A 13,196-nucleotide genomic window follows, 5' to 3' on the forward strand; every position below is an offset into this window, starting at 1 on the left:
AGTAGCCTCCATGCCTCTGATAAGCACACCATTTTAAGCTGGTGCACCGCTAGTGTAACTTTGTTTTCGTTTTGCGCAAGCTGCAACAGTTCCGTTCCGTGTAACAGAAACACTCGGTTTAGCGGAACCTTTACGATTAATTATCCGTGACGTTTTAAAGTGCGGTTAATCGCGAAACCGGTTAATCGCTGCATCCCTACTAAAGAGAAAACACTTTCTGGTCGTGCTGTTACCGCTGTACTTGTCTGTGCCAAATCTATCTGTCGATCACTAGCAGCCAAGATGTCTGCATCTGCAACTTTAGACTCTAAATATTTACAGATGTCCACTCAAAGCCAGAGCAAAGACAAATCAATCAGAGTAAACACCAAAGACCCAATTTATTATACGTATGAATACAGATTCCACAATCTAAAACCACTTAACAGCATAAGGCAGTTTATCAAGGCTTCTCTAAACTCAAGAAATCAAAAAAGAAATTTGTAATCTAAGCTGATGCGTTTATCTAAAGCAAGTTACAGTACACTTTTTATAGGGACAGTCCCCTTGAGGCAAACTGGGGTTAAATGCCTTGCTCAAGGGCATCATCCCTTATGAGATTTGAACCCATGACCTATCGGGTTGCCAGTCTAGACCCTTAACACCAACCACATGTACCTCCTAACTGCTAAAAGCAGTTTTATATAATGAGATGAAGTTTAAACCAAAAAAAGGACACTTTTCTATCCATCAGGCTTTAATATTCCACCTTGCACACCAATTTCTCTACACACCCACTTCAATTTCTCTATAATTCACTTCAAAAACGCCTTTCAACATTTAAACCATCTGAGCACGTCAGGATGGCATCTCCCTCAGGGAAATATATATGCTTGCAGCGTAATTCACCATCGCTGAATCTACAGACAGCTCGTGGAGCCATCTGTGTTGATTTTGAGTGATTGTACGAGGCAACTCGTTTGAAGCTGGACCAGCAAGCTCCCCTAGGAGATCTCAGTGAAAAGCCATCACTGTGAGATCTCTCACACCCATAAAACACACACTGTTCCCTAATAGCTTCAACTGACAAGATAAACAGCAGCCCTTATGTATGAAAAAGGACAGAACAATAGCAACCCAGCTCCTATCTGCTTGCACACACAAGGCTCATTTGGATATGAAAGGCATATCGGTATATAATTGGTCTATCACCTCACTGGCTTCAGCCTAATGACAGAGCGTGGATGATCTCATTACAGCAAAAGGAAAGCTGTGAAATAAATAAAATCAAAAGAGCTTGTGCTTAAAACCAGTCTTGACAGTGTGCTGCACTGACCTGTTCAATAAAAACAGACACACACACACACTTCACACTTCTTTAGTTATATTTACTTTGTGTGTTTTGTATCCTGAGGGAGACCTCTGCACTGGATGTTCTGGAACACTCCCCAAAAACACTGTACAATCTTGACTAATAAATAAAAGAGTGACTACCAATTAGGGCTGCACGATTAATCGAAATTAAATCGCAAAGGCGATAAATCGCGATTAGGCAGAAGCTGCGATTGTCATGCGTATCTTTCAGTGAAGCACGGTTCTGTGATCAGCAGTAAATCTCCATCCGAAGGCCAGAGGGCGCTCTCGCGCTGAAACTCCAAATACACCCCGCAGAAGAAATCAGGAAATGCCTATAGCGGTTGCTGAATAAACAGAAGATTTAACTGTTTTGATTAATTCAACGTGACTAATAAAAACACGACTACGACAATATATGGTTTATCCGAGTTCGTCTTATTATCGTTCGCGATAGTGAAAGCTCTTTGCATAGCTTCTCAGTGAACTACGGTTCTGTGAAGTAAATGCTTCTCCATCTGAAAGCATGTGAAAATACCACATTTAATAACATATTTTTACTCCAAACTCACTTCATAACGTCAGTCAAGTGTTTGAAATAAATACCACATTTGTTAAATATCACATGTTGCCGGCTCAACATCGTGATGTCTGTCAGCCATCGGCGATGGACGATGGCATCGTCTATTGGCCCAACCCTACTCACCATAGTCAAAAACATATTATTGAACGTGATATTTGGTAAACCTGTTAACACCACAATTATGTGAATGGCTCACGGAGCGACGGCCTTGTTGATGTGAGATTATTCTGACTGAAGGATGTGTTACTCGCGTTCTGCGTGAAGATGTGTGGGAAGTGTTGACTAACTCACCGCTGCTGTAGGCATATGGAGACTCAGCAGATCCGTCTTGAAGGCTGTCCAGGATCTCTCCTTTCCCCACATCACTGTCTCCCACCAGAAGGAACTTGAGCAGATAGTCGTAGCTCTTCACAGGGCTGCCCTGGGTGCCCATGATTGCTCACATCAGAGCCAGAGTCAGCGCAAAGAACAGGAGACAACTGTGTGTGTCCCTCTCTGATGCCAAAGATGGACCTTGATTCCTCCAGAGCTCCGGGGGTCTATGAGTCTCTTGTGTCAGGTCTATCTTTGAAAGGGCGTAAGGCCAAATCTGCAGACACACCAAAATCAAACTATTTCCCACCCTTCCAGTCCAGATCTAGAAGTGTTTAATCTTTAAAATGCCCAGCAGTATTCACTCTTCCAGTCTTAAAATAATGTAAATGTACAAATGCTTCAATGGCTGGCAAACTGAACAGCTAGGTTGTTTGCATGTCTTCACACAAGTTCTGAAAAACATTTACCAAAACAAATATTTCATCATGGCAAGTTATTGCTATAATAGAAAAGCAATTGAGCTATCGAGCTAGTGCATTGTTAGCATGCGCCTCCAAAGGTGTCAACACAAATAAATAATCTCATTACAATTTTATCTAGTAACCACCTGCACGGTTATGACAATATTACTAATAAGAATGTATATTTGTTATTGTAACACTAATTAAAACACATTAAAGACAAGCCGTTGTTCAGATGGAGTAACAGCATCGGCTAGCGCTACTAGCTATGAGCCTAGCGAGTCAACAACAGGCGTATAACGTCGATGTTATACCATTATTCTCTAGTCCAGCATAAACTCCTCACAATTACAACATATTCCTGTTGAAATGTGAGAAAGAAACTTTAGGCTGACAAAAGGATGATATCCACAGTCGCATTTCAGTTAGCTTGAGCAGCCGATGCTAGCGCGTCTGGCACAAATCATGGCTCTTCTGTTTTCCTCTGAATAGCAAAGATTCATGTAAATTCACGCTGCTCGGCTATAGATCTCTGCGCGTTATCAGGCGGTTCTGGGGCGAGGCTCGGAAGGTGAGCGATTAAACAATAATCCGAGCCGCTGGATATTATTGCTTGTGCTGTAAATGCTCTCGGATATCCAAATATGTCCCATGTTCTCTCACGCAGGAGAGAGAGATCACACACACTGTCACTCTGAGCTTTCACCTCCGCGTACTGCTGCGCACCTACTGACTGTACCAGTACCTCCCCCTACACACACGCACGCACGCACGCACGCACGCAGGCAGGCAGGCTGCGACTACAATCCTGGAGAGTTGCCAACCTAGACGCGTTTTGGGCATCAAAGTACTGTTTATTTTTTACATAAATTACAAAAATAATGTTAATAAAATAAAATATTTACTATAAATATAATTTAAATATTTTGAAATAAATAAAGTGAAAATGTTAATAAATTATTTCATATAAGGTGTAATTAAAATGTTTTAACAAAATTAACATAAACTAATAAAATTAAATGATAAATTAATTAATGAATTAATAAGTACCCACAACCCTAATAAGGACAAAATTTGGAGGATGGATGGATATTATTTAAATGGATCATAAAGATAGATAATATTTTAAATACTAAATAAATAAATAATATAAACATTTATCAAGACATTAATGAGCATTACGGGAAAAAAAATCTTTAGGTGTGTTTTGTATAAATGTTTAATGCCTTTGAATGTGCCTAACAATGTTGCCTAGGTAGGCAGCATGCTAAGTTTTGAGACGCAGCCATTCATACAGTACACACAACACAACCCACCTGCTACTGGCTGTCTAGATTCATTTGGTCTCAGTGTGTATATAGAGACAGGTGATGTATATGTCCAACAATCTTTTATTTATAACTATGTAACTGTTTAAACTGAGAGACAGTTGGTACTAATTCTATTTATTTTTGTCGGTCTGTTGTTAAATATTTTGTATTAGAAACACTCATCATGTTGTTCCAAACCTGTATGACTTTCTGTCTTCCGTGTAACACAAAAGGAGATGCTAGGTTGAACGACAGCCTCAGTTACCCTTCACTTTCACTGTATGGAAAAATTGTCATGCTGTGAAAGTGAATGACTGAGGCTGTCAGTTCCTAATATTGTGCATACATATATAAGGCGAGTAAATAATGATTTTTGGGTGAACTATCCCTTTAAATCTAACTTTTAAAAAATCTAAATGTATTGTTTTCACCTTATTTTTCCAGCACTTATAATACAGGTTACTGGTCTTGTGGCAGATGCAGGACTGGGGACAAGCCAGAGGTCTCTGCACTTTCTGGGATCAAAAGAAAATAATCCCCCTCCCCCTGAATAGATTAAAATGCAAATTGCTGTATGAAGCCCATCGAGATTACAGCTACATGAGGGTCTCAAGGGAGACAAAGGGACATCTGGACCCTGCATCAAGTTCTACACCAGCCATTAAAAAACATAAACGCTCACCCCCAACATATACATAATAGCGCTTGTTCTCCTAGGATGAGATATGTGACAGAATTCTGTCCATTTCCTTTTTATGGTCATATATAGAAAGCATCGAAAAATTTACAAACTATGACTATACACTATAAAACACAGACCTACTAATAGTAATTTATATATTAGACAACAGCTCAGTAAGTTTGGGGTCAGTGAGATTTTTTAATGTTTTCGGAAGAAGTGTCAGTAAAAACACTAAAGTACAGTAGAATCTATAATATTGCAAACTATATTATTATAATTTTAAATAACTGTTTTTATTTGAATATATAGGCTATTAAAGTGTAATTTATTCCTGTGATGCAAAGCTGAATTTTCAGCATCATTACTCCAGTCTTCAGTGTCACATGATCCTTCAGAAATCATTCTGATATGCTGATTTGCTGCTCAAGAAACATTTCATTTTATTTTTAATGTTGAAAACGGTTGTGCTGCCGAATATCTATGTGAAAACAGTGATGCATTTGTTTTTCAGGATTCTTTGATTAATAAAAGAACAGCATTTACTTTAAGTAGAAATGTTTGGTAACACTATAGGTCTTCTTCACTGTCACTTTTTGATCAATTTAATGCAGCCCTTGCTAAAGAAAAGTTTTATTTCTTGTAAACAAACAAACAAAAAATAATAATAATAGAGAAAGAGAGAGAGAGTTGGAGTTATAGTTATACAAGGGATAACATATATATTTCAACTTTCAACTACCCATCTTTGTGTCGGAAATACACAACTGTTTTGCCCTTAACAAAACCATGAAGGTGAATTAGCTCAGATGTTTTTCATGTGTCATTGAATAATCAGAAGCCACAGCTGTCATAGCTGTGTTGTGCTCTCAGTCCAGTCTGAGCACATTCTTTTCAGGCTGCTCTCCCAAACAAAAGATCCAAGACTAGAAATACTAGCACGTTTCTGAAAATGGGTAAACTTTAAATAGCAACTGTTTATAGTCCAAACATAAATCATACAAGTATGATTTAAGATGCACAAAGATACTGTAATATATAAAATGGTATTAAATGAACTTTATTGATGTAAATTTAGAGTTTGAAAATCAACAGCACAAATGCATAGTTTGATCATGATCATCTACATTTATAAAAATCTTGATTTGATTAAATCACTTATATTAATAATAATAGCTACAAAACAACAATTTGGCAACACTGACATAACAAGTGGTTCATGGTCAAATAATTTACACAAATCTGTATTAAATTCAACATTCAGAGTCAGTACACATTAGTAAGCTAGATTAGAATACAATATAATTAGTCCATTTTTAAATTTTCAGTGTTATAAAAAGTTGTAGATGTTTTAAAAAAAAAAAAAAGAATAATAATAATCACAGTTTCAAGCAAAGATTCTGATCAATGTTTGTAAAAGGAAAGATTGTGGTTTAAATCTAAAAAAAAAAAAAAGAATAATAATAATCACAGTTTCAAGCAAATATTCTGATCAATGTTTGTAAAAGGAAAGATTGTGGTTTAAATCTACAATGTAGGAATATCTACTTCTGTTAAAAACCTAATTAAGACTATCATGAAATTCAGTGGAGTCTGACCAATAGAGAACCTTCTCCCAGTGTTCATGTGTCTGGCTGCTGTTGGTCTACCAGGTCCCAAAATTAGTCCGTCTTGTCAGTTTTCTGCTTCCAGGGGTAAATGAGTTCTCCGACAAACAGCTTCTTGCACAATGCGGCCCAGGAATCCTTAGGGTAACAGCTATACGTGGGCGTCCGGTAACATCGCAGTACAGAGCTGCACTTCAATGGGTTGATCTGAAGGTGGAGAAAAGAAAAGACATTTTTCATTCATGCTTGCTCATCTGCTATATGATTCATTATCAAACTTTAGAGACAAGTAAAGGATGTCCAGTCTTTGCACTGCACACAGTGAGCCAAACGAAGCTATTCAATAGCCCTCATATCCATCCCACAAAATCAACAGGGCAAACCCAAACCACAAATGAAACCCAAGCATAAATAAACTACAGGATGACAAGCTGTTTTAGCAACAATCAACCTACCTCCATCATCAGGTGAAGAGGAGTTCCTGGCTCCTGGCAAAGCACCTTGAATTTAACACCCTCTGGAATACAAAAAGATTCATAAAGTGTTTAACTAACCAGTCAGTTATATAAACACATAATTAAGCAAGCGGTTTTCACTGAAGGTTAGTATATGACTGCACTACATGGCCTAGAAGTACATTCATAGTTTCATCTCTATCATCAAGTGTTATGTTAGTTACAAAATGTAAGACCTTTTTTGATTGATTTCTTCAGTGTGTTACAGTATGGCTCACCTGCCAGTCTGTACGGTCTGCAGATACGTTGGCCGATGGCAAATAGGGCGAAGGAGTTGATGAAGTCGACACTAAGGTGAATCACGCCCTGAAACAGCACCACCACCAGCCGCAGCTAGAAACAGAGAAACCAATGACTTGTTATTAATATATAAATTCTATATTTATGATTTTCTATATTTATGAATCATTAAAAAAACTGTATTATGTTTTCAATTGTCTTAATACAATAGTATTAAGCACCACAACTCTTTTCAACATTGATAATAAGAAATGTTTCTTGAACAGCAAATGATTTCTGAAGGATCATGTGACACTGAAGACTGGAGTAATGATGCTGAAAATTCAGCTTTGCCATCACAGAAATAAATTACATTTTAAAATATATTGCAATAGAAAACTGTAAAATTGTAATAATATTTTGTATTTAAAATAGCTGTATTTTAAATAGTAATAATATTTTGCAATATTCCTGTTTTTACTGCATTTTTGATCCAATAAATGCAGTGTTGGTGAGTATAAAAGACTTTCAAAACCATACAAAAAATACAGACCCCAAACTTTTGAACAGTAGTGTATAGGCCATTGCAAGCAAAAAAAAAAAAAACACATCAAGAGATAAGAGCTAAAATGTGATAATTACCTTATAATATTCATAATGACCACATTCATAAATAAATAAATAAATAAAAACAATCATAATATAGTGGCAAATCAATGCAGCTGACTTCTGGACTGACGTACCATTTGAAAAATATGAGCCGTAACAAGTGTGAAAATAACTGCATCAAACGGTTCAATGGGGTTGTTGGAATAAGGGTGAGGTTAAATCTCATGTCAGAGTGACTCACCAGGGTAAAGACCAGGTAATACAGGGCAGTGGTGGGAAGCAGGAACAGCAGAATCGTAAAGAGCAAAGTGCCAATGAACAACTGCAAAGGAAACAGAGCAGTGTCAGCTGTGTTCTGTAGGGATGTGCTGAATAGCTAGTGGTTGTGCAAGACATGTACCTGGTCCAGGTCGTATGAGCACGAGTCAACCCTCTGCCTCAATACATTCCATTTCTTTCCCCTGAAGAGCCGCCACAGGGAGGAGAGACCATAGATCTTCAGACAGTAGAGTCTGACAACAGAGATAAGAAAGTACACTTCACAAACAAAGAAACTGTGCTGCAAATCTCAGCAATTATTAAAAGCCCTGCAATGTTGTGCCAAGGGTAATATGAAAATAAAAGATGCAAGACTGTAAATATAAATGGCAAGTAGCTGCCCAGACAGATCTGAGATAGAATCTTAAAGAGATAGTACACCTAAAATTCCGTCATGGTTTATGTTCTCTCATGTCTTTCCAAACCTGTATAACTTTCTTTCTAGAATGGAACATAATATTCACTTTTATTTCACACAATGAAAGGGAATGGTGACCTTGGCGGTCCATAGTTCCTATCCACTTTTATAACACGTTAAACAGCAGACATTGGACATTTTGTAAAGATAGAAAGTCGTACAGATTTGGAATGACAAAGTAAACTGAATGAGTACACAACCTTAATTTCTGGGTGAACTAGCCCTTAAAGCAGCATAGATATAAAAGTTGACACTGCCCTCTACTGGAAGTGCAGAAACATGACAGTACGTAACAACAAAACCGAACCTCACCTTGCCCCATACACATAAAAACAGTAGATGTGGAATGTGAGGAGGGCCACAATGTCCGACAATACGGAAAGAGCAAAGGTCAATCCCAGGCAGGCTGAAAGTCCAACATACCACAGGATCCTCTCAATGAAAGGAGACATCAGATGGATGTAACCTGCGGACACAATCACAAGACAAACAGGCGATTCATTAATAAGCATAAAACACCATCAGAATGCTCGAACTGAAGATCTACTTACTGCTCCACAGATGAATGTGGTAGAGAAAGAATCTCCCCAGCACCTGGTCGAGAGCTCGGTTCATCTTCAGTCCAGCAGGAGCTCCCATCAGCCATTCTAACAGCTCCTGTAGCTCTTTAGCCACACGCTGCAAGATAATCCAAGACTTTCAGTAAAACATCTCTGTCTTCATATTTATATATATATATATATATATATATACACACACTACCGCTCAAAAGTTTTGGATCAGTAAGACTTGTAATGTTTTTAAAAAAGTCTTATGCTCATCAAGGCTGCATTTATTTGATCAAAAATACAGAAAAAAAAATCTGTAAGCTTGCAAAATGTTATTACAATATAAAATAATGGTTTCTATTTTAATATACTTTAAAATATAATTTATTTCTGTGATGCAAAGCTGAATTTCCATCAGCCATTACTCCAGTCTTCAGTGTCACATGATCCTTCAGAAATCATTCTAATATGCTGATTTATTATTAGAATTATCAATGTTGGCAACAGTTGTGCTGCCAAATATATATATATATTTTGAAAACTGTGATACCTTTTCAGGATTCTTTGATGAATAAAAAGTAAAAAAGAAGAGCATTTATTCAAAATAGAAATCTTTTCTAACAATATAAATCTTTGCTATCACTTCTTATGAATTTAACATATCCTTGCTGAATAAAAGTTTTAATTTCCATTTGACTTTCAACTGTGAAAACTTTTGAACAATAGTGTATATTGTTAGAAAAGATTTCTATTTTAAATAAATGCTCTTCTTTTTAACTTTTTATTCATCAAAGAATCCTGAAAAAAAGTATCACAAGTTCCCAAAAAATATTAAGCAGCACAACAGTTCCCAGCTCTGATAATAAATCAGCATATTAGAATGATTTCTGAAGGATCATGTGACACTTTACACTGGAGTAATGGCTGACGGAAATAAGAGACTTCTTTAAAAAACATTACAAGTCTTACTGATCCCAAACTTTTCAGCGGCAGTGTATATATATATATATATATATACTCAGATAGATAGATAGATAGATATACACACTACCCTTTAAATGTTTGGGGTTAGTAAGATTTTTATTTTGGAAGAAATTAATAATTTTATTCTGCAAGGATGTGTTAAAATGATCAAAATTGACAGCAAAGACATCATAATGTTATAAAGTTTTCGGTTTCAAATAAATGCAGTGGTTGAACTTTCTTTTAATCAAAGAACTGTTTTCAATACTGATAATAATAATAAATAAATCAATAAATAATAAATGTTCTTGAGCACAAAATCAGCATATTAGAATGATTTTAAAATATATTAAAATAGAAAAAATATTTTAAATTGTAATAATATTTCACTGTATTTTTCATCAAATAAAGCAGCCTTGTTGCGCATACTAGACTTTCAAAACATTAAAATTAAAAAAATCTAACCAATCCCAAACTTTTTCGCAAATGTGATATAATAGGGATCATACTTACATCAGCCACAGGTACCAAAGTATCTGCTAATTTGCTAATACGATTCTCCCTATAAAGCCATGAGATAAGCAGCAAACCAAGGGCTATGTCCAGTAGAAAAGACACAAAAATGTTTGCTTTTCTGCAGAGGGTGAAAAAAAAAAGGTGTGAGAATATGATTTATTAAATAACAAAGGAGCAACATGATACATGGATCATACTGTAATTTTTTTTTTTTTTTATAATAAGCATGTTTTTAATTGCTGAATTAAATTTCATTTTGGTATTTTTTGGAGCATAAACAAAAATGTAAATGTAAACTCTCCTGATAAGGAAGCTCATTAAAAGAATGAATGCACATTAAACAAAACATCTAAATTAAAACTTTTTTTTTTTTTTTTTTACTTTTTATGAGACGGCATGGTTAGTGACTCCTCAAAAACATAATTATATTTATTAATTAATAACTCATGATTGTTTTTTTTACTTATTGCCATCCAAAATATATGTAAAACCTTTTGGGGATGATGATGTGTGTACACTTTAAAGTATTTTAAGTGTAAAGAAAATATGTTTTTACTTGTTACTTGTTACACCACAAGGGTCATTAAATTGAAACTTTTCTCAGTATAACGTGTTTCAAAACCATATGAAACCAACATAAATACAAAGAGGAAGAGTGCATTTCTATGAAGTTGGCACATGTATTTTAAACTTATTTTTTTCTTTTTGTTATTAATGGTGTTCTTGTATGTCATTGACCCAAGAACTGTACCTCATGAATTCCATGTGTGTAGCAGCTTTTTTGGGAGAGAAAACAGTCTTGAAATGAACTGTCCTGTACCCCGACTGAACACAGGTGGACAGCTTGCTTGAGATGAACAGCACTGGATGCAAATGTAAAATCCTGTAAAATACCAAAAGATTTGAATATGAATTTCATCATCACTCTTCAGTACCACTGAACAGGTTCAAGCTGAGACACATTAACTCACCTGAAGCTGCAAAACCAGTGCCACAGAGACAGCAGCCATGTCAGGAAGATGCAGACCGGAACAGATGCTTGTTTTAGAAGCTCTGCAATAATACTAGCCTCCCTGCCTTCAGACTGCCAGTGGGTGAGTTTGAGAGGCCCATCGTCATATTTGTCGAGGAAAAAGAGAGGCTGACTTTGAGCAACTGTCTGGAAGACCAAACGCAGCTCTGAGGGCTCAATATCAGACTTCTGGCCGACATCCTGTACCGGGTGAAGCTGGGACAGCATAACCTTCCTCTGGTCGTAATGAATGAGGATGATCTTATCTCCCTCACTGCTTTCATCGCCGTTCTTCTGCTCCTGGTCCTGTAGAAGTTTCCCATTGTTTTGGACCACCTGACAAATAAAACCTCTTTTGCCAATCTCACGGCTCAACTGCAGCCAACATTTCTGAGGAAAGATGGTACTCAGGTCTTTTAGGAAGCTGTCCATTCCTTCCTGGCCTTCTTTGGGCATACTCCAGGAGCCCAGGACGGTCAGATCCACCTGAGTCTGGCTCTGCAGCTCACTCAAGTACTTCTTCACCTGACCCGGTATGAAGGGGTAGTGAATGACAGCCAGTACCACAGCAGAATTGTGACCTGGGATCCAGTGCCCAACCAGCAGGCCGCTGTCGGCAGTGTTGCAGCACTGGGGAAAGAAGATCTTCAGCACCATGATGGTGTGCTATAAAGTACGGTAACAGCTAAAGATACACTCCTGTATGGGCAAAAGAGCATTATCAAAAGGCTGAAAACAAGAAAATATAATGCATATTATTTTATCTATAGTGCAAAATTTTGAGTTGTCAAGTCAAAAATAAACATGTAAGTTAGTTGCTTAGAAGCATCCACAAATCTAGCGAGAACAGCTCTGTTGTACTCGTGCCCTTCAAATCATTTGAACACGAATTTGGGTCGTTTCTATGGAAACCACACGCTCGGGGCAAAACTCGTATCGATTTAATTAGCAATTTTACCGTGACCAAATGCAGGGACATACTAATATATGTTGTAATTAGTAGTGAAGTACTCAAAAATGTTACCTTGTAGAATTTAAAGGGCAAGGATTTCTGTGAAGTTGCTCTTATCTTGTAACCGACAATGAGCAAGTTAACTCTTCTATGTGCGTTAATCAACGCTGGCATGCTCCCAAAAAATGTTAAAATCATAGGAAAACAGCACCCGATATAATAGTCCAGTTCTGACTCTTGCTAAACTAACTGAAAACCGGTTTTCCATAGAAGTAGACAGACCATCATAACGATCGTATTGTTGACAGTCCGTCTTTGAAATCCCGTCGGGTGAACTCAAGGGATGTTTTCAGTTCCGACCCAAATAATTCACGTAGCGTTTGACTTTATTTGACTAATTTCACAATGGCAGGTTTAACCCAGAAGTAAACAGAATTATATATATATATATATATATATATATATACAGGGGGGCGAGTTTCGTAGTGATAATATTGTTGCACTTTACTTATTTAGATAAAAAAAATGAAATAAACTAAATAATAAAGTGTGATAATACTATTATATTTTAAAATAAAAAGAGGGTATTAAATAAAAATACAACTATTTTATAGTAAACTTAATAACAAAATGCTAATATTTACTTATTTACTTTTACTTTTTAAAGATGAATTTTCATTATTTTCAAACGTAAAATCAGCAGGCTTTTATTTTGGCGGGTTGCATATGCAAATGCTCTGTCAGAACTTATTTACACAGCGCATTTTTTATTTTGGTCGCGCATGCGCACCTGCTTACCACTTATACGCACCCCTGTATGTATATATATATTGTGTTGA

At 36.5% G+C, this 13,196-nt stretch overlaps 2 protein-coding genes across 3 annotated transcripts in view; both read right to left on the reverse strand.

Annotated features, from left to right (window-relative positions):
• Window positions 1-3,437, reverse strand: part of LOC107729186 (ras-related protein Rab-40C) — a 22,198-nt gene extending 18,761 nt beyond the window's left edge. Inside the window, exons 1-2 of one of the 2 annotated variants that reach the window (XM_016539601.1) lie at window positions 3,038-3,437; window positions 2,207-2,504 (exon numbers count right to left, since the gene is read on the reverse strand). In XM_016539601.1, the coding sequence (XP_016395087.1) occupies window positions 2,207-2,348 (142 nt within the window). In that variant the 5' untranslated portion in view covers window positions 2,349-2,504; window positions 3,038-3,437. Of the gene's footprint in view, window positions 1-2,206; window positions 2,505-3,005 lie in introns of both variants that reach the window. The other variant, XM_016539600.1, reaches the window with a different exon arrangement.
• Window positions 3,438-6,138: 2,701 nt separating this feature from the next.
• LOC107729199 (phosphatidylinositol N-acetylglucosaminyltransferase subunit Q-like) lies at window positions 6,139-12,694 on the reverse strand. Its single transcript, XM_016539630.1, has 11 exons — window positions 12,430-12,694; window positions 11,365-12,104; window positions 11,145-11,276; window positions 10,391-10,511; window positions 8,918-9,044; window positions 8,679-8,832; window positions 8,031-8,142; window positions 7,872-7,952; window positions 7,021-7,135; window positions 6,743-6,804; window positions 6,139-6,494 (listed from the first exon to the last, which is right to left on the reverse strand). The coding sequence occupies exons 2-11, from the start codon at window positions 12,060-12,062 to the stop codon at window positions 6,342-6,344; spliced, it is 1,755 nt and encodes a 584-aa protein (XP_016395116.1). The 5' UTR covers window positions 12,063-12,104; window positions 12,430-12,694; the 3' UTR covers window positions 6,139-6,341.
• Window positions 12,695-13,196: the final 502 nt, after the last annotated feature.

The sequence above is a fragment of the Sinocyclocheilus rhinocerous genome, unplaced genomic scaffold, assembly GCF_001515625.1.
Source record: "Sinocyclocheilus rhinocerous isolate Xijiao unplaced genomic scaffold, SAMN03320098_v1.1 scaffold1029, whole genome shotgun sequence".
In the NCBI taxonomy this organism is placed as follows: domain Eukaryota; kingdom Metazoa; phylum Chordata; class Actinopteri; order Cypriniformes; family Cyprinidae; genus Sinocyclocheilus; species Sinocyclocheilus rhinocerous.